At 35.3% G+C, this 24,994-nt stretch overlaps 1 protein-coding gene across 3 annotated transcripts in view; it reads left to right on the top strand.

The window, feature by feature from the left end:
- The window catches only part of atl (atlastin GTPase), a 315,725-nt gene that overhangs the window by 149,279 nt on the left and 141,452 nt on the right, over positions 1-24,994 (top strand). For all 3 annotated transcript variants that reach the window (XM_090400775.1, XM_090400777.1, XM_090400776.1), the window contains exon 7: positions 3,217-3,309. In XM_090400775.1, the coding sequence (XP_090256901.1) occupies positions 3,217-3,309 (93 nt within the window). The remainder of the gene's footprint in view (positions 1-3,216; positions 3,310-24,994) is intronic.

Here is a 24,994-nt window from a genome sequence, read left to right on the forward strand (position 1 = left end):
AGACAAGGATGTACATTATCCCCTCTGTTATTCATTATCTATATGGATCACATTATGAAGGGAAGTGGTATTAAACCTGATATCAAAATTGGAGATGTTAATGTCAGCTCTTTGCTTTATGCAGACGATGTTATACTACTAAATAAATCCGCTACAAGTCTTCAAGATCTCTGACTAAATTGAATAACTATTGTAATAGATATGGTATGAAGGTCAGCAATAAAAAGACAAAGACAATGAAAATAGGCAGAATCATTGAAAATGTCAACTGCATTGTGAACGGAGAACCTGTGGAACAAGTAAAACATTTCACCTACTTAGGCACGATTTTTAGTGAAGATGGTAAATTAAATATTGAAATAGACAACAGAATCAACAAAGCTGGTATGGTAGGAAGTCAATTGAATAAATTCATATGGAATAAGAGAGAAATTAGTTGGAACACTAAATTAGCTGGATACAAGACAGTGTTCAAACCAATTTTAACTTATGGATCTGAGAGCTCGGTCAGAAGTAAAACATTTGACCAAAGACTAAAGACTGCTGATATGAGAGTCCTGAGAAAGATTAGAGGCATGAACAGATGGCATCAATGGCAATATCATATTAAAAATGAGGATATTAGGAAAGAACTTGACATTGTCAGCATCCAGGAATGTGTTAGCAGAGCTAATCTCAGGTGGTATGGTCACTTAAACAGAATGTGAGAGGAAAGATTAGCAAAACAAGTGTTCTCTGCCAAGTTGGCAGGAAAACGACCCAGAGGAAGACCAAGATATAGGTGGATCGTTACGGTACAAAGTGCCTTAGACGATAGAAATATAAGATCTGGTAATGTTGGCGTCTTGACAAGTAACAGACTGATTTGGAGGAAAATTGTAGATAGGAAGTTAGTAACGATGTAAATTTTTCATGTAGTACTATCATATCCTGTACACCCCTTGAGGGTACATGGCAGGAATTTGATGATGATGACTTCTTTAACATGAAGTTTTAAAAGAGATAAACCGTGAGTAGACATATCGATACACAATAAATAACGGAAAAAACTCACGTAGAAAGATTATTTATTAGTATAATTTTCACCTGTGTGTGTCGCTGGCATCCTCAGTACATTAAGCTCAAAATTAAACACTAACTGACAATTCCAAAAAGCGCCACCTAAGTAGCTGGTGTAAGATAACTAAAAAGGTCAATAACTTTCCTTAAAAAAAAAAAAAAAAAAAAAAAAAAAAAAAAAAAAAAATTAATATAAGAAAAAGTTAGGAAAGATTAGCTGATTTGTAAAGTACTATCTCCCATAAAGGGGACAGACGTAAGCCGTCGGATCTGTTTAAGTTAGGAGAATGAAGTAGAGTTTCACATGTTTCTTTATAAAGGCGTTCCATGAGAAACTGACTTTTGTGAAGAACTCTTGTCTTTCTCCAATGAACTCTGTGTCTAGTGAAGATGGCATGTTCAGAAAGTCCAGACTTTTCAGGTTTAAAGTATTCAATATAAGATTCGTGTTCTTCTAGCCGAATAGAGGCAGATCTTCCCGTTTGTCCGAAATAAGATAATCCACAAGAGCACGAATCTGGTAGACACCTGGATGATTAAGATGTGGAAGCTTGTCCTTAGGAGAAGTGAGAAAGGTGGAGATTTTTCTAAACGGTCGAAAGGCAACAAAAATATTCAGTGGTTTTAAAACTTTTGCTATACGTTCACTGATGCCTTGTACATAAGGGATAGTAATGCGCGTTATTTCCTCTGTGTTTGAAGAGGAAGACATATTAAAACTACTCAAAGTTCTTACAATGAAGCAATTCTTATAACCATTAGATAGAAAGGAAGAAGTTATGTATTGTTGTTCTTTCTGTAAAAGATCGTCTGTAGAACAAAAGGAGTGGACCCGATGAACCAGTGTTTTAATAGTTCCTGCCTTTTGACTGGGATGGTGATGACATTCCGCATGGATATAATGGCCTGTACGAGTCTTCTTTCTATAAACTGAGAAATGTAGGTTACCATCTGGTTGGCGAAGAATTAGAAGATCTAAAAAGGCTAACTGCTTATGTTTATAGAAAGAAGACTCATACAGGCCATTATATCCATGCGGAATCTCATCACCATTCCAGTCAAAAGGCAGGAACTATTAAAACACTGGTTCATCGGGCTCACTCCTTTTGTTCTACAGATGATCTTTTACAGAAAGAACTACAATACATAACTTCTTCCTTTCTATCTAATGGTTATAAGAATTGCTTCATTGTAAGAACTTTGAGTAATTTTAATATGTCTTCCTCTTCAAACACAGAGGAAATAACGCACATTACTATCCCTTATGTACAAGGCATCAGTGAACGTATAGCAAAAGTTTTAAAACCACTGAATATTTTTGTTGCCTTTCGACCATTTAGAAAAATCTCCACCTTTCTCACTTCTCCTAAGGACAAGCTTCCACATCTTAATCATCCAGGTGTCTACCAGATTCCGTGCTCTTGTGGATTATCTTATTTCGGACAAACGGGAAGATCTGCCTCTATTCGGCTAGAAGAACACCAATCTTATATTGAATACTTTAAAACCTGAAAAGTCTGGACTTTCTGAACATGCCATCTTCACTAGACACAGCAGAGTTCATTGGAGAAAGACAAGAGTTCCTCACAAAAGTCGGTTTCTCATGGAACGCCTTTATAAAGAAACATGTGAAACTCTACTTCATTCTCCTAACTTAAACAGATCCGATGGCTTACGTCTGTCCCCTTTGTGGGAGATAGTACTTTACAAATCAGCTAATCTTTCCTAACTTTTTCTTATATTAATTTTTTTTTTTTTTTTTTTTTTTTTTTTTTTTTTTTTTTTTTTTTTTTTTTAAGGAAAGTTATTGACCTTTTTAGTTATCTTACACCAGCTACTTAGGTGGCGCTTTTTGGAATTGTCAGTTAGTGTTTAATTTTGAGCTTAATGTACTGAGGATGCCAGCGACACACACAGGTGAAAATTATACTAATAAATAATCTTTCTATGTGAGTTTTTTCCGTTATTTATTCTTTAACATGAAGAATTTTTTGCATGTTTGGTTTTAAAAGTAGTATTTTTAATTTGATAACATGAATTATTTATCCACTTTGAAGAAATCAGAAAAGCTTGATTAGTAATGCTATTATTTTTTATTAATATCCTGAAATATTGAAATTAATGTGGTCAAGTTATTATTATTGTTTTTTATTGCAGAAATTAGTTTTCTTAGTAAGAGACTGGAGTTATCCATATGAAGCTGAATATGGCTTCCAAGGTGGAAGAAAGATTCTAGATAGGAGATTAATTGTAAGCACTATTTTATTCAAAACAGTAGTAAAAAAAGAATAATGATTTTACTGTCATTATGTAATTTATTTTCTAGAGTAGTAGTTTTATTTTGAGTTTCTAGAATCCTGGAGTTCCACAAGCTGGGGAGGATTCTAGGTACTTATGGTGATGTTACATTGGTGTCTGCTGGTATTTTAAGTACATTGGTGTCTGCTGGTAGTTTGTCAGATCAAATTGTTGATAATTGTTATTGAACCTATTGAACCACTTCACTTGTTTACTCAAAGAATATTTCATATGTGCAACTCTATCCCATTCTTATCAGTAGGTGCCAAGATGGCAATAGTTCAACAAAAAAATTCAGTATGTTTATATGGTATCCACTGCTTGGATCTTGGATTTACATATGTGAAGCATTTGGGTAAATTTGTCATTCTGTTCCTTGACAAATATCAAGTGAGAATATGATCGATTTAAAGAAATCAGCTTTATTCTTTAGTCATGTAAATCTACATGACTAAAGAATAAAGCCATTGGACATATTGACTAAGTCATCTTTACGAGGTCTGAAAAACAGAAAAAAAAAAAAGTCAGCTTCAGTAGAAAACACAAACATGAATAGAACAGTATTGAACTGTTACTCGACAGTATTATTATATATAAACTTACATAATGTATTTATAGTTTCATTTAGGCCTAATAGTTAACAATTACAAGGACTAGATAGGATTTCCAAATATGTTACAAAAATGCATCGAACAGGTTATGGCAACTTCTGACAGAAAACAGATAAAAGGAGAATTGAATGAAAATTCAAGAACAAGTCAATCAACTTTTCATTGTTTGTTCAAAATGTATGTATTTTATGATAATATAACAATCCAAAATCATGCTTTCCTTGTCCAATTAAACAGGTGCTCAACTTTCCCATGTCTTTCGTGTTATTTGGGGAACCAGAACAAACAGTGGTAGGTCAGCTACTTATAAGATGTAAAATAGTAAACATAAATGCATATATACTTATTAGGTGGAAAACAGTCTCAAATGGAGTGTTGTGGATATTCCAATTGAAAGACAATGCAGTTTTTACATTTGGTAGTTGTGGAGCCTTCTAAACAAGTAGCTAAGGATTAAACTCCATTCTTTTTTCCACTTATAATAACATATATTATTTCAGTTAAAATAAATCACTGTGATGATATTTATTCAGATTAGTTTCCTGCTGTGCTATTTAAATAGCCAATCGAATCCAGTTTCACGTTTTCTTTAAAGTTGGTTTTCCTTGTAAAATGACTCAGAACTTTTTAAATGTTTTAGGAAAATTTGGAGAAAAGGACAGAGCTAATAAAACCAGCTAAATTTCTGCTCATGACATGAATTAGCCATTTATAATATCATCAAGAATAAAGATATGCATAACTTCCATAGGTCACTTCAGAAATGGCAGATGTCATTGAGGATTTCTGAAAAGGAAAGGATATTTTTATGTATCATAAAAATATCAAAAATAATGTGTCTAAATGTTTGAGAGAGTTTTAAAGTCTGAAATTTAATATATTTCAGATGTACGATGGTGGTCCGAAAAGTTCTCAGCCTCAACCATAGATGGCAACCCTATCAGCAATAATTTTTTTTTTCTAAGTAGGTAAATCTGTTATAAACATCCATGTGAAATTGCAAGTCATTCTATCAAGTAGTTTGTTTTATACAGCTGTCTGAAATGGATAAAATTGAATATCGTCCGGTTGTAAAATTCTTGGTAAAAAAAGGTTTTAACGCCAAAAGAAATTCATTCAAAGTTCACAAAAGTATATGGACACTCTTCTCCTTCGTTTTTGACAATTAAGAAATGGGCTGCTGAGTTTAAACGTGGCTGTACCAGCCTTAAAGATGATCCATGTGAAGGACGTCCAAAAAATGTAATAACACCAGAAATTATTGATCAAGTGCATGATATGGTATTGGATGACTGGCAAGTCAAAGTGCATGAAATTGCTGAGACTATAGGCATTTCAAAAGAACATGTAGGATATATTTTGCATGAAGCATTTCAAATGAAAAAGCTTTGCGCAAGATGGGTGTCACGCTTGCTCACAGCAGATCAAAAACGCACTCGCATGAAAATCTCTGAACCGTGCTTGGAGCATTTTAACAAGAATAAAACTGATTTTGTGTGTCTTCATTACTATGGATGAGACTTGGATCCACCATTACACACCAGAATCCAAACAGCAGTCAAAACAGTGGACAGAAGCCTATTGTTCAGTTCCAAAGAACACAAAGTCAGTTCCATCAGCAGGAAAGGTCATGGCATCAGTGTTTTGGAATGCTAAAGGCATTTTGTTTATTAATTATCTTGAAAAAGGTAAAACAATAACCGAGAAATATTATTCCAATCTTTTAACCAAACTAGATGAAAAAATTCGTGAGAAAAGACCTGGTTTGCAGAAATAAAAAATAAATCATCTTTCATCAGGACAATGCACCTGCCCACAAAGGTGTCGTGGCAATGGGAAAATTAAGGGATCTGCAATGTGAATCAGGGGAATACGGTGGATGTTGGAACGTCCACTCTATTCCCCTGATTTGGCTCCCTTTGACTTCTATCTCTTCCCAAAACTAAAAACTCTTCCTCACTGTTCACGTTTTTCTTCTAATCAAGAGGTGATTGCAGCTGTAGAGGGGAATTTTGCAGATCTTACTGCAAAATACCCCTCTTACATCTTACTACAGAGACAGGATAAGGGTGCTGGAGCATTGCTGGAATAAATGTATTGGTCTTAAGGGAGATTATGTTGTAAAATAAAAATAATTTTGAAATTATAAATTCGTTTTTTCATTGTTAGGCCAAGAACTTTTCATATCACCCTCGTATATTTGCAAGCTTGCATGCACAAATATATACAAGTTAGTGGTGGGGGCTGGGATTGTATACACTGGATGCTTACTGTAGAAAACCTGCATGGACCAGAGAAATAGTTTTTTATAGCATAAGGGTTATAGTGAATTTGGAGTGGCAAGATCTTGTTCTTCTACATTATTTCTAAGGAAAATACCCAAGAAGGTATTAGCATTCAGTTTGGTGGTGACTATAATTTCTTAAACTTCTTGCACAAAGATTTAACATATTTGTTGGGATCATCAATTCCCCCCCCCCCCCCCCCAGCACTACAATTAGTCCTTGTCTTTCTTCCTCATTGTAGAATTTTAAGTATTGGCATTTCGCAGTTACAGAGTCTTAAACAAGTAGCTAAATATTAAACTCCATCCTTTTTTCACCTTAAAATTTTATATCATATTATTTCAGTAAAAAAAAATCAAAATATTTCGGAGGGAAAAGTTACCTTTAGTGGTTAGGAAACACATTTGTACTTGACTGTTGCATTATATCTAATTTGTAGAAGTGGTAAAAAAATACAACTAGAAAGCATGAAATTAGTTTCCATATTTTTATACAAGGGAGATATATATATATATAAAATATCCCCACAGTTGGCAATAATACAGTAGTAGTATGTATTATGGTCAGATTTGTTTGCTCCCACCCATGTAATGTTATTTGCAAACCTGTAGTACATTTGATATTGTGGGTGGACTGAGGATTTTTAAAAAATTTTTTTATCTATTTTTTGTATTTTTAATCTATTTTGTACATGGTTTGGAAACCCTGCTCTAGAAACCAAATGTGGAACTTTTTTTCAAGCCACTTCAGGCCTCCAATAAGAAGGGCAGTGATCTCACATCAGGTGATGAAACATCCATGCCAATGGAAGGATTCGGAACCCACCTCTACTCATTGGTTGGAAAGTGAGTATACTAACCAGGCTGGCAAGTTAAATATAAGTGCATAATAACAGTTGCATTATATTTAATTATAAGATATTGCTGCAGTTTTCATAGTTTTTATATCAATGGCCAAACCTACACGAGGATATAACACAAGAGGACAGTGTAACAATTGCACAGATTAAAACAGCATTAGAATAAATACAGTATAAGAAAGGAACAGACTACATTCTATCCTGTACAACTGATACTCACTGAAACTGGTAGTAGTATGATGGCAAAGGGAAGTGAAGGATGTTAAATGTGTGTAAGTTGCTTCCTGATTGTAGTGGAGAGAGGTGGGATATATAGGCAGAGACCAGTAGTGGACATCTCCCATAACTGATGCTGTTCTCTTAAGAACTATAATTAATAATAACTGTAAATTTTATCTATAAGATTAAATTATAAGTAATTTAATTATTTATACATCTAAAATACTTTTTTTTCCTTGGGAAAAAAATTAGTCTGTAGACTGCAGATAGGAGAGAGCTGAAAAAAATATTAGGAAAGTGAACAGATGCTATCAATGGCAGTAACACATTAAAAATGATGCTATTAGGAAAGAACTTGCCATAGCAGAATTAAACACAGTTAGCAGGTTGTATTAACACAGTTAAGCAGAATGGGAGAGGGAGGGTTAGCAAAACAAATGTTCTTTGCCAGGGATAGCAGGAAAAAGATCCAGAGGAAGACTAAAATCCAAATGGATTGATATAGTAAGAAGGGCCTTAGAAGACAGAAACATAAGATCTATAATATTGAAATCTTGGCAGATAACAGATTAATTTCGAGGAAAATTGTTGTTACGAAATGAGTAATAATATGAGGTCCAATACACAAAAAAAAAAAAAAAAAACGAGACTAACCCTATAGCTTGGGAATGGAGAGTGGGAGGGGGAGAGACAAAGAGATGGTTATAGAGTATGTTCTAACCTGCCACCATGAGACAAGGTGCAACTCCATTGCTTTACTCAGTACAAGTGGATGTGTGTTCAAATATAGACTTTTTCTTCCCTTCTATCAGAAAATGTTGGAGTGCAAGAGCGAACAGCGAGTTAACGTCACGATTCTTGTGAAACTGAAGAAATCTGTGACTGAAACTTTTCAATTATTGACTGAGGCTTACGGTGAAGAGTGCTGGTCTCGTGCACGCGTTTTTGAATGGCACAGAAACTATTTTCGTAAGGCAGAGAAAGCATGAAAGATGATCGCCCAGGCCACCCACACACTGCAGTTACCGAATACAACATTAAAAAAGTGCGAGATGTGATTCGAAAAGACAGGAGGTTGGGTGTTCGAGCTGTTTGAGAAAGTTCATTTGGACAGGGAAAGTGTTCAGTGCATTTTAACAGAAGAATTGAACATGAAAAACATTGTGCGAAAATGATTCCAAAATGTTGTCAAACGAACATTGCAAGGAACTGTGTTTGGACCTTTTGCAACGCATTAAGGATGAACCAGATTTGTTGAATTCGATAATTACTTGTGATGGAACTTGAATATTTACATATGATCCAGAAACCAAGCGATAATCAATGCAGTTGAAGTCATCTGCATCTCCAAGACCAAAAAAAAAAGCATGCATGAGTCGTTCGAAGTTCAAGGCCATATTGATTGTTTTCTTCGATATCCAAGGTATTGTAATGGCAGAGTGGGTTCCCAGCGGCCAGACAGTAAATCAGAAGGAGCACCCACCCTATTCGCCAGAACTGGCTCCCTGCGACTTCTACCTCTTCCCAAAGATTAAGTCGGCACTCAAAGGAACCCATTTTTGTCGGTAGATGTGAAAGCAAAAACAATGAAGACCCTCAACAGCCTTTCAGAAAATGATCTGCAGAATTGCTTTGAACATTGGCAGCATCGTATACAGCCATGTGTCAACTCAGAATGGAACTATTTTGAAGGAGATAATAGTTGATTTTCTCAATTTGTTAAGTAAAAACAAATTCAGGCACAGTCTCATTTTTTCTGTGTCAGACCTCATAACTTTTTTATGTAGTTGTCATAGCCTGTGCAATCTGGTATTCACTTGGGAAGTGGCTAAGTTTATGAATATTCCATTCAGAAAAGGTTATATGCTAAGAACACAGCAGGAAATTATGATCAGCTGAGGAGCATGCTAGATTCTGTGGCATGGTATCTGTTGTTAGATGAAAAAGATATTGAGAGTGTATGGAAAGCGTTTAGATGAAGCAATGTCAGAATGTATCTCTAGAGTTCAAAGAAAATAGAATAGGAGATGCATAAGAATGACATAATACGATCGGAATACTGTGTGCATAAGGATGTTAGTTATGAAAATTATACAGAGCAGGCCAATTATACGGAGAAAGTGAAGTCTATAAATGAAAACAAACTGCTTCTGCAAGCTAACGATAACAGAAAAGAATTCTATCATTATGCTGCAAGTAAAAGAATGATTAAATATGAAAGAATAATTCTACTGAATGTAGATGGTGTATGGGTGACAGATGCAGAAGAGGTTCAACTAATTATTACGCAATTTGCTAAAAGCTATCAACGTGGTGTATGCAACATTGCACTCACTGATACCTCTTCACTGAATGAAGAAACTCGGGTATGAGGAGAAGAAGAGGTTCTGAAAATTCGACAATAGGGACTGATAGAATATCTACATGGATGTTAAAAAATTGTTCAGCTGAAGTGCCTATTCCTTTGAGAAGGCTATATAATCTGTCTCAGAACAGGAAAGATTCCTCAAGACCAGAAAGAATGTATGGTAATCCCATTGCACAAGGGTGGTGCAAAGATGGATGTATCTTCTAGGGTGTGGTAGTGGAGATTTTGGAAAAGTTTGGTAGGGCTCACATTTAGAAATGGGTTCACAGAGAATCTCTACTTCACAACGAACAGCATGGGTTTACTAAAGGAGGGTTATGTTATAGCAACGTAATAGCAATATGTTATAGGCTAATGATAAAGGTAGTATGTGGTCTCCCTCGACATGTCCCCTTACTCCCTGGATGTTTCTCTTAATAACAATATGTTACAAACATCTTCTCTTCAAGGTTCCAGCTTCACTGGTCTTTCCATCTTGTCTCTGGTCTTCCCTTCTCTCTCTCTCTCTGTTTTCGTTTGGTCTATATCTATCCACCTCTTTTGGTAGCCAATATCTTTCCATTTCTCTCTATATTCCTTGATCTTTTCATTTATGTTATAAAAATTGAATTATTTTCTGATGTCTTCATTTCTTATTGGGTCCTTTGTGCATCCTTTAATTGTTCTTAAAAATCTCATCCCTACAGCTTGTATTTTACTTTCATCTTTCTTTTTAACCATCCATGTTTCTGAACCATATAACAGAATTGGAGTGGCCATTACTTTGTAAAATTTTAGTTGCATTTCTCATCTTGTTTTTTTATTCAGTGTCCTTTTAATTGTTCCACAGATTACCTGTTGCCAACATTCATATATAAAAATATACATATGGAAAAGTTTGTTAGGCAGTGAAAATGCACTATAGTGAATTTTTTGTCAGAGTTGTGTTTTCATTTCCTATCCTATCCTATTCCCTCAGCCACACGGCTGATGGGAGTAGCTATATGCTACCGTACTATGGATTTGATTATGAGCAAGGTGGTTTCCCTTTGCCTTCTTTGCCATAGTATATATTTTATGACTGTAGCCGTGTGTGTCATTTGACTTTCAAAGTACTGCAGGCATAGCTCCTACCAGAGTTATCTTAAATGCAGGATCTTCTATAGAATTTTCCAGACAGTTGTGTAAGGCACATCCATGTATCTTGATACAGCATGTGCACTGCAGGAACCAATATTGTTATTTGTGGCCTGCTCCACAACGGCAGTAGCAACTTCATTCACTTTTTGTGAACTGATTGGTTTGCAACCTCTGCAAGGTGTAACTTCCAATGATCCCGTTTCTTCAAAATGACTAAATTGTTCATTGCAGAGCACATGGAGGTAGTGGACCTGGTTGACATTTGTTCAGGCTACGAAATTCACAGAGTGCAGCAACAGCATTGCAATTGTTTAGGCAGTACAGCTTCATGAGCAAAGCACGTTGGGGCAAGGTTATTGCCATTGCTATAGACAATATTAATAACCAGAATGAAGGGGAAAATCCTGTGTCCATCTTTTTAAATCCTCCTAGTACTTGCGAAGTTTGCATGATATGCAAATTCTGTATTTGGTGTTTACAATGCCCCTAGTGGTGAATTTTGGAACTGCTTTTTATTTTATTTTTCTCGGATATTGCTTCTGCCTGACATATTTCCTGCAGAGTTTTGCACCATTTAGATCACTGGGTTGTGCTCCACAAAACCTTAAACAGGGATACTTTAATTTTGATCACCCTGTATGCACTTTCATGATGTGTAACATGATACTGTGATAGCACAACATTGAAAGCTTCATTATTAATAACTTTGTATCAACAATTTTCCCCAAATTAGTCTTCAGGACTCCTGTATTGTCAGGTTTCATGTTTTGGTCTTCCGAGCCATTTCTGGTTCTTGGTCATCCTGACATCAAACCTGTTTTGATAACGTTTCTTTCCCATTCTGTTCATGTGACTATAACCACCTGAGATTATCTCCATTCACACGTCCCTGAATGTGAACAATGTCAAGCTCCATCCTAATATCTTTATTTTTAATATTCATAGTGAAGAATTTATGGAGACACAACACGTGTTAGAATAATTACTTGACTTACATTAATAAAGTAACATTCAACATTTAGACTTCTGTATTTTGAGTTCATCATCAGGAAAACATACGTATATACAGGATGCAAGCTGCATGACACTACACAAAAGTAAGATGAATCTAAATGTTTGTTAATCGTTTACCTTAGCCTTACCTCTGGTTGAAAAAAAAAACATTTAGAAAATGTTTTTAGAAAAAAACATTTTCTAAAGTCCTCTCATATTCAGATTTTCTTTTGTTTGGGGTTATTCTGGATGCTATACAGATTGAAGATGGGTCCTCCAAATTCTTAGAATAATTAACCTATCATTCTTGTTCAGATTTTTGATGTTTCAGCATTTCACAGGCTTCTTTGAATTTTCTTTCAAACCAGGTTTTGGTGCAGTGTGGAGACTTGGTGCCTTTCTAGTCAATTCTGTGACATGTTTGGAGTGCGTGGTCTTGACAGGCCTTTTACTAGTGCAGATATTTAATGTGGCATTTGTGTTCATCTTTTTTACTTGGGATGGTGCATCCTGTTTCCCCTATGTAAGGTAGTTTACAGGTACATTGAATTTTGTGAACCCTTGGGTGGGTTAAGGTATAGCAGAGGATCTTTGGAAGAGCTAAGTAAATTTCTTCATTTTGGAGGGGGGTTTGAGAGGTGTTTTAATATTATACTTCAGTAGTGTTCTATCCATTTTTTCTGAAATGCCCCTAATATATGGTATGGCTATAGCATTATAATTTTCTTTGTTTTAATGGCATTTTTATGGAGGATCTTGTGAACTTTTTTTAATTGTAGCCATATTTTACAAATGTTTGGCTAATAATTTTGAATTCTTGGTTCAGAGCCTGTTCACTGGAGCAAATTGTTAGAGCTCTGTGTTTGAGGGTGCTGATCACCCGTAGTTTTTGTGTTGCATAGTGGTATCAATTTTTCTGTATGTATGTCAGTTTGCAGTAGACTGTGAAGGAGAGGCAGCCAGAGAGAGGACATGACGTGTGTCCAGAAAAGGAAGTGAGCTTTTGTTTTTGATCTTGATGTTGAGTTGGATATGTTTGTGTTGCTTGTTCAGGTGGCTTAGGAAAGTATTTCATGTTTCACAGCCATGGAGCCAAATGGCAAAAATACCCTCATATCTGATCAGGCTTTAGGCTGGCAGAATCTAGAGCTTGTTGCTCGAAATCTTCCAGGTAGAAGTTAGCTATTGGGGGAGGGTGCCCATGGCAATACCTTCTTTTTGTGGTAAAAATTATTTTACCATGCAAAATACCCAGAGCAGGATATGTGGTGAACAAAGAGGGCTGTAATATTGGGTGGAAATATGATCTGTAGGAGAAGAATAGTATCATTGATTGGGACATAAGTGAAAAGGGCAGAAATGTCAAAGCTGACTAATAAATCTTCTTCATTGAGTGTGATGTTTCTAATTTTATTTATGAAGTGTTGTGTATTTTTTATGTAGGAGGGGGAATGACCTACGAACTCCTTGAGTGTGGCCACTAGTTTCTTGGCTAAGTGATAATTAGGGCTGTTAATTCCTTCAACTATCAGTCGTAGTGGTTTGTTTGTTTTGTATATTTTTGGCAGGTCATAAATTCTGGGAGTGTGGACTAATGCAGTATTGGTTTCTTGGTTGTTTCCCCTGGCCACGTGATCACCGATTTGATTAATTCTGTTACTTTCTTTTTGATGTGGTTTGTAGGGTTGTAATGCCATTTGGTACTTGTTGTGGTGATACTAGTTGGTTCATTTTTTCCAGGTATGCTGTTCAATCAAGGACAGGGCCAGCCATCTCGTGGGTGCAATGCACCCGGGCCCCACGATCGAGTGGGCACAGTCAGTACACATTTGCGGAAACGTATTTTTTATTTTTCTAATTTTGCTTATAACTAAAGGTATTTTATCGACCGGATTTTAGGGCTCCCGGTAATAATAATAATAATATCTCTGTGTTTCTCTATTATATTAGTGTTTTGCGTTCAGTAAACATTATGTTAACCTGTTATATTTCTAATGTTTTTTTTTCTCCTCTGCCAAAATCATTTGCAAGTAAGAGGTTTTTACAATGCGTTTATTTCAAATCCTTTAATTTTTACCTTTGAAAAATATTTTAGAGTCCCAAAAGGTTTCTTGCACCCAGGCCCCTTTACAGAGAAGGCCGGTCCTGATCAAGGATGGCAGTAGCATTGCCTTAATCTGCTTTAGTAATAACGATGTCTCGGTTAAGGATTTAAGGGCAATTTTTCTGCTTTGGTTAGGTTCCAACTTGTTTGTTGGAGTTTAATATGTACGATGTTGACAAATTGGTTAACAAATTAAATTTCATTTATCACATTGAAAGATGTCTAAAATCCCTCCCTTCCATTGTAGCTGACAAAATAGGAATGGAAATTACTAACTTACCGACATTTCTCCAAATTAATTTATCTTTTTAGAACTCCAAATGGTGGGAGCTTTCTCCACCTTTGCAACAAGTTGTCTGGTGTTGCACTACCTTACCCCAGTCCTGAAGATACTTTCAGGCGCAAACTTTGTTTGTTCACACTTGGATAAAGGATTAAACTAAACTTATTACAAGTATTGTATGTATTTTGAATTGCATTCCTATTGAATGTTTTTTTACAACTGGGCTATTACTGCTTGTTTCATTTAGCAATCTTTCAAAGTAATTATTCCAGGCATCTAGAATATCTTTATGTTCAGGTTTCATGTCATCTTTATTATCAGCTGGCCTGGATGACTGAGTGGTTAGCATAACCATTCTCCAACCAAGAGGTTGCAGCTTTGAATCCTGATGTAGGCATGGATGTTTGATTGTCTTACCTTGTGTACTGCTGTAACCTTTGATATGGCACAGATATGACCTTTGCTGTTCATGTGCAATTAAAAACCATAAGTTTAGTTTAATCCTTTATCCAAGTGATTATTGAACACTGTAAAAGGAATCACCTTTATCTGTGATTCCTTTTACAGTGTTCAATTCTCCATTTCTAAGCTTTTGTTGGTTAGTCTCCCAAATATTTGCCACCTTCCTGATATTTATTTTCTCTGCTCTTATGAAAGTTTTTCCATGAATTTTGTTGAGCTAGTTATATACAGTCTGGATTTTTTACCTTTTTCTCTGTATTCTATTGGAGCATATGCTGACTTACTAGCCAGGAAATTTTAATACACATTGTCCTTTTTCTTGACTTCCTTTGAACAACAACAAAAAAAAAAAAGTATCCATCTATGCTATAGTCATTCCAGAACCAACAAACTATGCCATGGATACAGATCGTCATCATATCCAGTTGGGAGGGGGACCTCCCTTCTATACAGAAAGAGATTTAAATCGTAGACCTTTGGGAATCTGCCACAGCAGTACATTTCCCAAACTTCAGCTGCATTGCCAAAAGTCTAGAAGACCATCATTTTGTGACCGTCACTAAGTTTCCACCACCACCACATCCATAGAAGGTGCAGTTAGGACTGTAGGAACCTGTTTTTTACAATTGGTCGATGTTTGCCTTCCTACTAGTATGCCTACATGCACGTGCTCAATATATTTCTTTGTGCCTGTAAGGGATGCCTTGGTAACCATGGTAAAATATTGGATTATTAATCTATGAGGGTGGTCCGAAAAGTTCTCTGCCTCAACCATAGATGGCAACACTATCGGCAAGATTTTTTTTTTCTAAGTAGGTACATCTGTCATAAGCATTCATGTAAAATTGCAAGTCATTCTATCAAGTAGTTTGTTTTATACAGTTGTCTGAAACAAAAGGGTTGTCTGTAATCCTTGAAATGAATAAAATTGAGTATCATGCAGTTATAAAATTCTTTGTAAAAGAAGGTTTAACACCAAAAGAAATTCATTTGAAGTTCATAAAAGTTTATGGGCACTCTTCTCCTTCGTTTTCGACACTTAAGAAATGGGCTGCCGAGTTTAAACGTGGCTGTACCAACCTTGAAGATGATCCACGTGAAGGACATCCAAAAAGCGTAACAATACCAGAAATCATTGATCAAGTGCACGATATGGTATTGGATGACCAGCGAGTCAAAGTGAGTGAAATTGCTGAGACAATAGGCATTTCAAAAGAATGTGTAGGATATATTTTTCATGAAGAATTGCCAATGAAAAAGCTTTGCACAAGATGGGCAAAGCTGTGAGCAAGCGTGGCAAGATGCCACGCTTGCTCACAGCAGATCAAAAATGCACTCGCATGAAAATCTCTGAACAGTGCTTGAAGCATTTTAACAAGAATAAAACTGATTTTGTGTGTCGATTTATTACTATGGATGAGACTTGGATTCACCATTACACACCAGAATCCAAACAGCAATCAAAACACTGGACAGAAGCTGGTTGTTCAGCGCCAAAGAAAACAAAATCGGTTCCATCAGCAGGAAAGGTCCTGGCATCAGTGTTTTGGTATACTAAAGCCATTTTGTTTACTAATTATCTTGAAAAGGGTAAAACAATAACTGGGGAATATTATTCCGATATTTTAACCAGACTAGATGAAAAAATTCCTGAGAAAAGACCCAGTTTGCAGAACTAAAAATCATCTTTCATCAGGACAGCGTACCTTCCCACAAAGGTGTTTTGGCAATGGGAAAATTAAGGCTCTGCACTATGAATTGTTGGAACATCCATCCTATTTCCCTGATTTGGCTCCCTTTGACTTCTATCTCTTCCCAAAAAACACTTCCTCGCTGGTCAGCGTTTTTCTTCGAATCAAAAGGTGATTCGAAATTATAAATTCGTTTTTTCATTGTTAGGCCGAGAACTTTTCAGACCATCCTCGTAATTAGCTAAATAATTACGAGGATGTAATTATTTAGCTAATTCTAGTTTTTAGCTTCAGACTTTTGTTTAGTGGAAAAACAATTTGTTTGATATTTTCAAGAGCTTTGTCCTTTTATGGCTCATTTTCATACCATATTTTCTGAGACAGTTATTTAGTTAAGAAGTCTGAAGATATGTACAAAATTTATTTAAGAGTAACATATGTATGAAGTAAAGAGATGAGTGGAATATTTCCAATTTTGTTTGTGATTCCATATAGGTGAAGAATAAGATGTAGATTGTGTGCATCCTTTTCGCATGTCAAATTTTTCCTCAGATGATCTTCCTGTATATCTTCATTTCTAGATGCTGATTTACATTTGAAATTTAGATAACTATTTCTGCATAATGTTTCCATTTTTTAATTGCATTTTTTTGCCATTATGCGTAACTTCACAATCCAAGAATGCCTTATTTTAGTTTGGTTAGCCTTGTTTCACTGCTGAGAATCCTATAGCTTAAAGTTCCAAGGTCTACTTTCCGCTGGCAGCATGGTTAGGGATTCCTCACACCTTCTGTTACGCTATATATAATGAAAATTATATATCGCTTTGTAAGTTATCTGTTTTCTGTATCTGATATCACCCAATCATCTTCAAACAGTCATCATCATCAAATTCCTGCCATGTACCCTCAAGGGGTGTACAGGTAATATGATAGTACTACATGAAAAATTTACATCATTACTAACTTCCTATCTACGATTTTCCTCCAAATCAGTCTGTTACCTGTCAAGATTCCAGTATTATCAGATCTTATATTTCTATCTTCTAAGGTACTTTTTACCGTATCAATCCACCTATATCTTGGTCTTCCTCTGGATATTTTTCCTGCCAACCTGGCAGAGAACACTTTTTTTGCTAATCTTTCCTCTCCCTTTCTGTTTAAGTGACCATACCACCTGAGATTAGATCTGCTAACACATTCCTGAATGTTAACAATGTCAAGTTCTTTCTTAATATCTTCATTTTTAATATGATCTTGTCATTAATGCCATCTGTTCATGCCTGTAATCTTTCTCAGTACACTCATATCTGTGGTTTCTAGTCTTTGGTCAAGTGTTTTACTTCTGACCCAGCTCTCAGATCCATAAGTTAAAATTGGTTTGAACACTGTCTTGTATACAGCTAATTTGGTGTTTTGACTAATTTCTCTCTTATTCCATATTAATTTATTCAGTTGACTTCCTACCATACCAGCTTTGTTGATTCTGTTGTCTATTTCCATATTTAATGTACCATCTTCACTCAAAATCATGCCTAAGTAGCTGAAATGTTTTACTTGTTCTATAGGTTCTCCATTCACAATCCAGTTGATATTGCTTCTGCTGATTTTCATTGTCTTTGTCTTTTTATTGCTGACCTTCATACCATATCTGTTACAACAGTTATTCAATTTAGTCAGGGAATCTTGCAGACTTCTAACAGATTTATTTAGAAGCACATAAAGCAAAGAGCTGAGATTAACAGCTCCAATTTTGATATCAGGTTTAATACCATTCCTTCATAATGTGATCCATATAGATAATGAATAACAGGGGGGATAATGTACATCCTTGTTTGACACCAGATTTAACATTATGCCATCTTCCTGTACTTCAATTCTAACTGCTGACTTACAACTCAAATAAAGACTAAGTATTGCTTGATATAATGCCCTATTGACATCGTATAACTGTAGTGTTTCGAATAGCTTCTCTCTTGGCACCTTGTCATATGCCTTTTCCAGATCTACAAAACTTAAATAGAGATCTTTGTTATATTCCCATGATTTCTCAACTATCTGTCATAAAGTGTGAAAATCTGATTCTGACAGCCTCTATTTTGGCCTGAATCCAGCTTGTTCTTCACCAAGCTTCCCTTCCTCAATCCTTCTCAACTGTTTCTCAAGTATACTTGCATAAATCTTACGAGGAACACTCAGTAATGAAACGCCTCTGTAATTCTCACATTCAGTTTTATTTCCCTTTTTATATATGGGTACTATGACAGCTCTACTCCATCTAGAATTCATCCCTCTGTTCAGGTCTTCTGAACTATGCAGTGCAGCTACTGTGAGACTTTAATACCTCAGTACTTGAGCATTTCTTCGAATATTATCTACTCCTTCTGCCTTTCCACATTTCAGGCTATTGATGGCTTTTTCTACTTCAAGAATGGATATGTATTCCTGATTGCATGCCTGTTGAGTGTTTTTTTTGCCACTGTGCTGTTACTGATTGTTTCATTTAGCAATTTTTCGAAGTAATTATTCCATTCTTCAAGGATATCTTTTTTTTTCCTGTTTTCGTGTCACCTTTATCATCTCTAATTCCTTTTACAGCACTCTTTCCTTCATTTCTGAGCTTCTTCAACAACCTCCAGAATATCTTACCACCTTCTTGATATTTATTTTCTATGTTCTTGCCAAAGTCTTCCCAAGACGTTTGTTTAACTAGTTTTACACACTGTTTAGCTTTCTTACATTTGTCTGTGTATTCTCTAAGAGCACAAGCTGACTTATTTGTCAGGAATTTTTGATATGCTTTCTTCTTCTTTTTCTTCACTGCCTCTTTAACTTCCTGTGTCCATCATGGAGTTCTGATTTTCCTATCCTTACAGACAACCTCACCGCATGCCTCTCTGGCTGAATCAATCAGTGTTTTCTTCAGAACTTGCCACTGAATCTCCAAGATTTTGTTCCTGTTCTCAAACTCTTTCATTTTTTCTTGAGTAATGTTTGTGTATTTTAGTCTATATATTAAAATCTTCAGACAATGTGCTTTTATCACAAATTTTATGCCTTGATTATTCATCTTGCTGTATATTAATATTTCATACGTGTATATTAAGGAGTGTTGGCAAAACGGCACAACTTTGGTCACCACTTATATTATTTTCCAGGTATATTTAAAAAAAAAAATAGCACTAGAACTTTTCATCCCAGTTATGGCATACAGATCTGGCTAAGATTAAAACAAATACTGGGCAGAATGAGAAAAACTGAGTGTAAAATAGAGAGAGTTGTATTCAACTTCAAAATTAAAATAAAAAATGAAGATATAAGGAAAGAAACAAAGCAGTTGGATATAGGGGAAGAGGTATTAAAATGGAAATGGACCAAGCTTATGGCACAGGTTGGTGGACAAAGGGAATCACCCAGTGGCACCTATTTGAATGGAGACAAATGCTTCCCTTCATATGAAAGGAGATTTTCAGAGAATGTTGGCATCTGTGATCTTTGACCATTTTTATAACCAAAAATGTTTATGAAGAGGGCTTAGAAGAAGTAGAATGTATTTCGCTTTGAATACATTTTTTGTTTATTAACTGTGATTATCTGACACAATGATACATGCATTCAGATAGATATGAAGATAATTATCTGGTTATATTACAGTGTGTGTGTGTGAAGACAGTGATACCATTCTAGAAATTGAGCAGTGTTTTGGATTTTATTATGCTTTTTGTTTTTGAAAATAAAAATTCTGTTGGCTCACCAGTTAGCATAATTTTGGCAGCAACAGAAGCCTGGTGTTCTAAAGTTGTCATGCTCACTTCTGCATGAATTCAGAAGCTTTTTTTTTTAACTTTTTATTAACATGTTAGTAGCTATACAAGAGCTTATTACATAGGCTCCAGTAGTATATTAAGAGAAGTTCACAAAACATTAAGTGGGTGCTGTATTATTGCATGAGCTCTATAAGAAGCAAGAAAACATTGCATTATTTCAGGGCTATTGGAAATAAGGAATTGATGCAGAGCTGAGCACTCCTTGAGTAGTTGGAAGAGATGAGTACATATAGAAAATGAGACATGCAGCTTGAGATAATTAAATAAAAGAAATTACATTGCAACAAATTGAATTATTCTTCCACTGCATTAATATATCTGACGATGACATCCTATTGGAGAATGATTTTCTTTCTGTCTTGAACAAGTGTTTGCTTTGCAGTGATATATGTATTATTTCTAAATCACTAAAATTTGATACCATTTATTAGCAGAATGTCACCTCATAAAGAGATTAAATAGAATATGCATAAAAGTATTTTTCAAACCTACCAAATTTTGATCCATTATTTTAATATATATTTATATATTAGATATTTGTTTTCAGTTACTCAGAGAAAAAGAACAAATCTTAATTTTTTCATTTCACATTATGCAAGAGAGCAGGATAAATTGTTCGGGTAGCACAATAATGAAAGAAATGCAAGAAACATTGTATGGTCAGGTGTCAAGAGATCACCCTCATAACATACCATACATAAAGCTGTTCATATGCTGGGATTCAGAACATTTGGACAATTTTTATTATTAAATGGGAATATTGAATGTTTATTTTTCAGTTGGTTAGACTATAATAAATTTAGTTTAATCCTTTACTTACCCAGGTAAGATAGTACAACACCATATTCAGTCCTGAAGATATTTTCAGGTGCAAACTATGTTTGCTCTCACTTGGATAAAGGATTAAACTAAATTTATTATTAAATGGGAATGTTTCATTTATTTTAATTCACAACTCAAGAATAATAATAATAAAATAAATTTAACGTATTTGCTTGATATTTCACTGGTGTTAAACCCAGCATCTTCAAAACCCCAATAAGTTTGTCACAGCACATGAACTGTAACAATTGGTTAATAGTAGGACCAGTTTAAAAATTGTAATGGACAACACAAGGAATTAAAGTCCTAATTGGCACCATCTATTGTTAGATAAGGAGAGAATTCACAAGTATGAACTTTATCTTAAACTGTCTCCAGATTTTTGGTAAATTGATGCAGCCATACTTATTGAGGTTTGGGGAATCTGCTGCTGATTCCAGAAACTGTTTGTCTGACTTATGTCTTCTTTGTTGCACTTTTTTTTTGCTTTTGAATCTGTATGTGAAGGGAGTATCCAAGGAATGGTCTACTGTCTTGACTTTCCCTAGCCATAGTGCCAAATGTATTTCTAATGTTCTCTGATATGGATGTCAGTGATTCTTCCTATCTGTCCATAATAAGGCAGGTCACAAGTCCATGGAACTTCATACACTCCTGGATGTGGTAAAGGAGAGAGTGTCCTTAGATGAATGGATGAGAGTTGTCAATTTGATGTGTGGTTTAAATGTGACGAGGAGCTGATATTTACTAAACACCCTGGATATCTTTTTGGATGCCTTGAATGTATGGGATGGTTGAGTTTTGGTGTGTTCTCCTGTATTAAGTGACAGATATGGGGATTGGTAGGATTTAGTATTTTTTCTATTTTATAGTGGATTATAGCCATTGGCTGAAAAACAAAGTGTGGTGAAGGTAAGCAAGTTCAGTGAAGGGTATCAACATGAGACTCTTGGCCTGTCAGTTAGTGCTTTTAGGATATCATATCGTTAAACTAGATGATGGTGGTGGTGTGATTATTTGTGCAAATATCTTCTAGTATGAGTGAGTTTTCTATAAACAAAAAATGATAATGAACCATTAGGAAGGTGTGTAACCTGCATATCTAGAATGGGCAAACGGTCATTAGATTGCTGTTCCATTGTGAAGTTGATTTTAGGGTGTTGGCTATTTAAATGCTCTATCTTATATCTAATGTGTCTGGATCATGTGGCCAAACAGGAAACGCATCATCAACATAGTGTATTGATTGAGATTGGCTGTATTGATTTCTTGGTACTCTAAGTTAGAACACTTAGAGTAGAACACAGATCCAAACAGGCATTATAAATTGGATAAAGAAGGAAAATTGATGCCCATCTAATCTTTCTTTTCCCGTGTGAAATATTCAGTATATAGTGTAAATTTGAATAATTCAAATATGTCTTGTAGGAAATGTGACTTGAACAAATTATTGGTCTCAGTTCATGGTACATTGGTGAATAGTGAAATAATATCAAAATTAATCATTATGTCTGAATATTTTAAAATATGGTCTTTAAATATACTTGCTACGTGAACATATTTTTTTTTTTTTTTTGCAAATGAGGAAGTATTCCCTGTAAGGTGAGGCTAGTAATTTAGCCAAATGTTTAGTAAGTTTGTATGTAGGACTGTTTATACTATCCATAAAAGTGGTTGCTTAAGGATCAAAGCCAAATAAATAGGAGGAAACCTCCACATCACCTTTCAGGAATGCAGAGAACCAACTAGGGCTTCTGACCTAATATCCAATCCTCACTTTCACATGGTGCACCCAGTTAGTATGTGTCTACTAGACACTGAATGAACAGGGATGGTCTGGCAATTTGGGACTTAGCTGACCAATTGTACTCTCTATTTGCTTCAACCACAAATGCATTTGATGGTACAACAAGAAATTTCGTGGCGGTTGGGGCATCACCAGGTTAAACAAGGATACCCCTACCCACACACCTCTGTTTTTATCAGGGAAACAGGGCGAACAGTAAAAAGGCAGCTACTTCCACTCAACATCTAGAAGAAGAATAAACCCAACATCAGAAGAACTGAGGGTAGGAACCATCAATATAAGGAGTATTAATAAAAAGAAAATTAAACTTGCAGAAAAATTGGAAACGTACTATGTGAACAAAATTGGCATTACTGAGACAAAGAAGACAAAAACAGATGAAATCTTACTAAATGAGTATGTGATGTTAATTTGGGATCATCATTTGAAGTGCCTGAAGAAAGTGTGTTGTAAGTTCAGTTCTAGTTATCAAATAAAGGAGCTTTTACTAAGCTTTTGTTTGACTGCTTCCCGAGTTAGTCGATCTCTGGCACAGCAAGCGGGTTTTTTCCCTCTTGGAAATGCTGGTTTTTCGTTCCATAAACTCAAGAAAATTGACTGTAGAATCCACACTATTTTCAGACAGTAAAACATACTGTTAGAGTTAGGACCCACAGAATGGTGTATAATTAGTGATAGTCTGGGACCAGCTATCTTTGATTGGCTACTGGTTGAGATTGAACTGCCTGCTCAGTCTCCAAAAGTTAGATGGAGCTAATACAGCTTCACCTAGTCCTTATAGGGAAATAAACAACACAAGCTGATTCGACTTATTTTCTTATGATTTGACTTGTTCATCATCATCATCGTGTGTATCAAGGATCAGTGGCCTGTTCCGGCCTTAGAAGTCATCGTTTAAGAAGAGTCCTGTTTTCTTTTTCCTAATGGCTTGTACTTTAAGGCTTGTCTTGATTTGACTTGTTATTACTTGTTATTATAAATAATGATTAAGGAAAGGAAAGAGTAGGGGTAGCATTCAACACCAAACAGGAAGATAAACTTCTTGATTGGAAAACAGTTTCAAACAGAATAATGTGGGTTAACTTCAAAATGGAGAAATGGACAATGAAATTCATGTGCCTATAGTCTCACAGAAGGTTCTAAGAAGGAGGAATTTTTTGAATCATTAGAACAAGCAGCTGACATAAACAAAATAGAAAAGTGGTCCTTGTTGGAGCTCTGAATAGCAGAGTAGGAAATGAATCCCACCAGGCATAACAGAACATTTTGGGAAAATTTGGAATAAAGAGCGAAGCTAATAATAATGGTAAGTATTTACTGAAGTTCTGCTCACAACATGGATTAGTCATTACTAACACCATGTTTCAACATAAAAATGGGCACAAGTTCACATGGAGAGAAGACACAAGAAATGAGAAAATCCTCATTGACTACTTCATTCTTGATAGTGATATTATCATGCTGGTTCAAGAAGCAAGAGTGTACAGAGGATTTAAAATTAGAAGTGACCATTACTTAGTACTAAGCAGGATAAAAATGGATCACATTGAAAAGAACAGTATATAAGAAAAGTTTTAAAATAATTGAACAGGTAAACTGTAGACTTGACTATATAAACATTCAAGAAAAAATGACAGATTTGATTTTTCATTTTTTGATTGATTCAGCTAAGGAGATGTGATGAAGTTGTCTGCAAGGATAGAAAAATAAGAACACCGTGGTGGACACAAGAAGTTAAAGAAACAGTCCTGGAAAAGAAGAAAGCATACCAAAAGCTCCTAGCAAATGGTTGTCAGATATCGTAAAAGTATTAATACAGAGAAAAATGTAAGATAGCTGAGCTATGTGTAAAAGCAGTAACTAAACAAAAATCATGATAGACTTTGATAAGAATATAGAAAAGAATATATAAGTATCAGAAACATTATAAAATGTTCTGGAGGCTATTAAAAAAGCTTAAAAATAGAGGAAAGACTACTGTAAGAGAAATCAAAGATATAGGTGACATGAAAATTGAATATAAGGATCTCCTGGATGTCTGGAGTAATTACTTTGAAAGACTGTTATGCAAAACAAGAAGTGACAGAACCATACTAGAACATTTTCAAGAGGAATGCAAAGAATAGTACATATCAATACTTGAGATAGAAAAAGCCATCAAATACTTGAAATGCAGAAAGGCAACTGG

Source organism: Typopeltis vanoorti, chromosome 11, assembly GCF_054136105.1.
Source record: "Typopeltis vanoorti isolate ZY-2024b chromosome 11, IOZ_Tvanoo_1.0, whole genome shotgun sequence".
Lineage (NCBI taxonomy): Eukaryota > Metazoa > Arthropoda > Arachnida > Uropygi > Thelyphonidae > Typopeltis > Typopeltis vanoorti.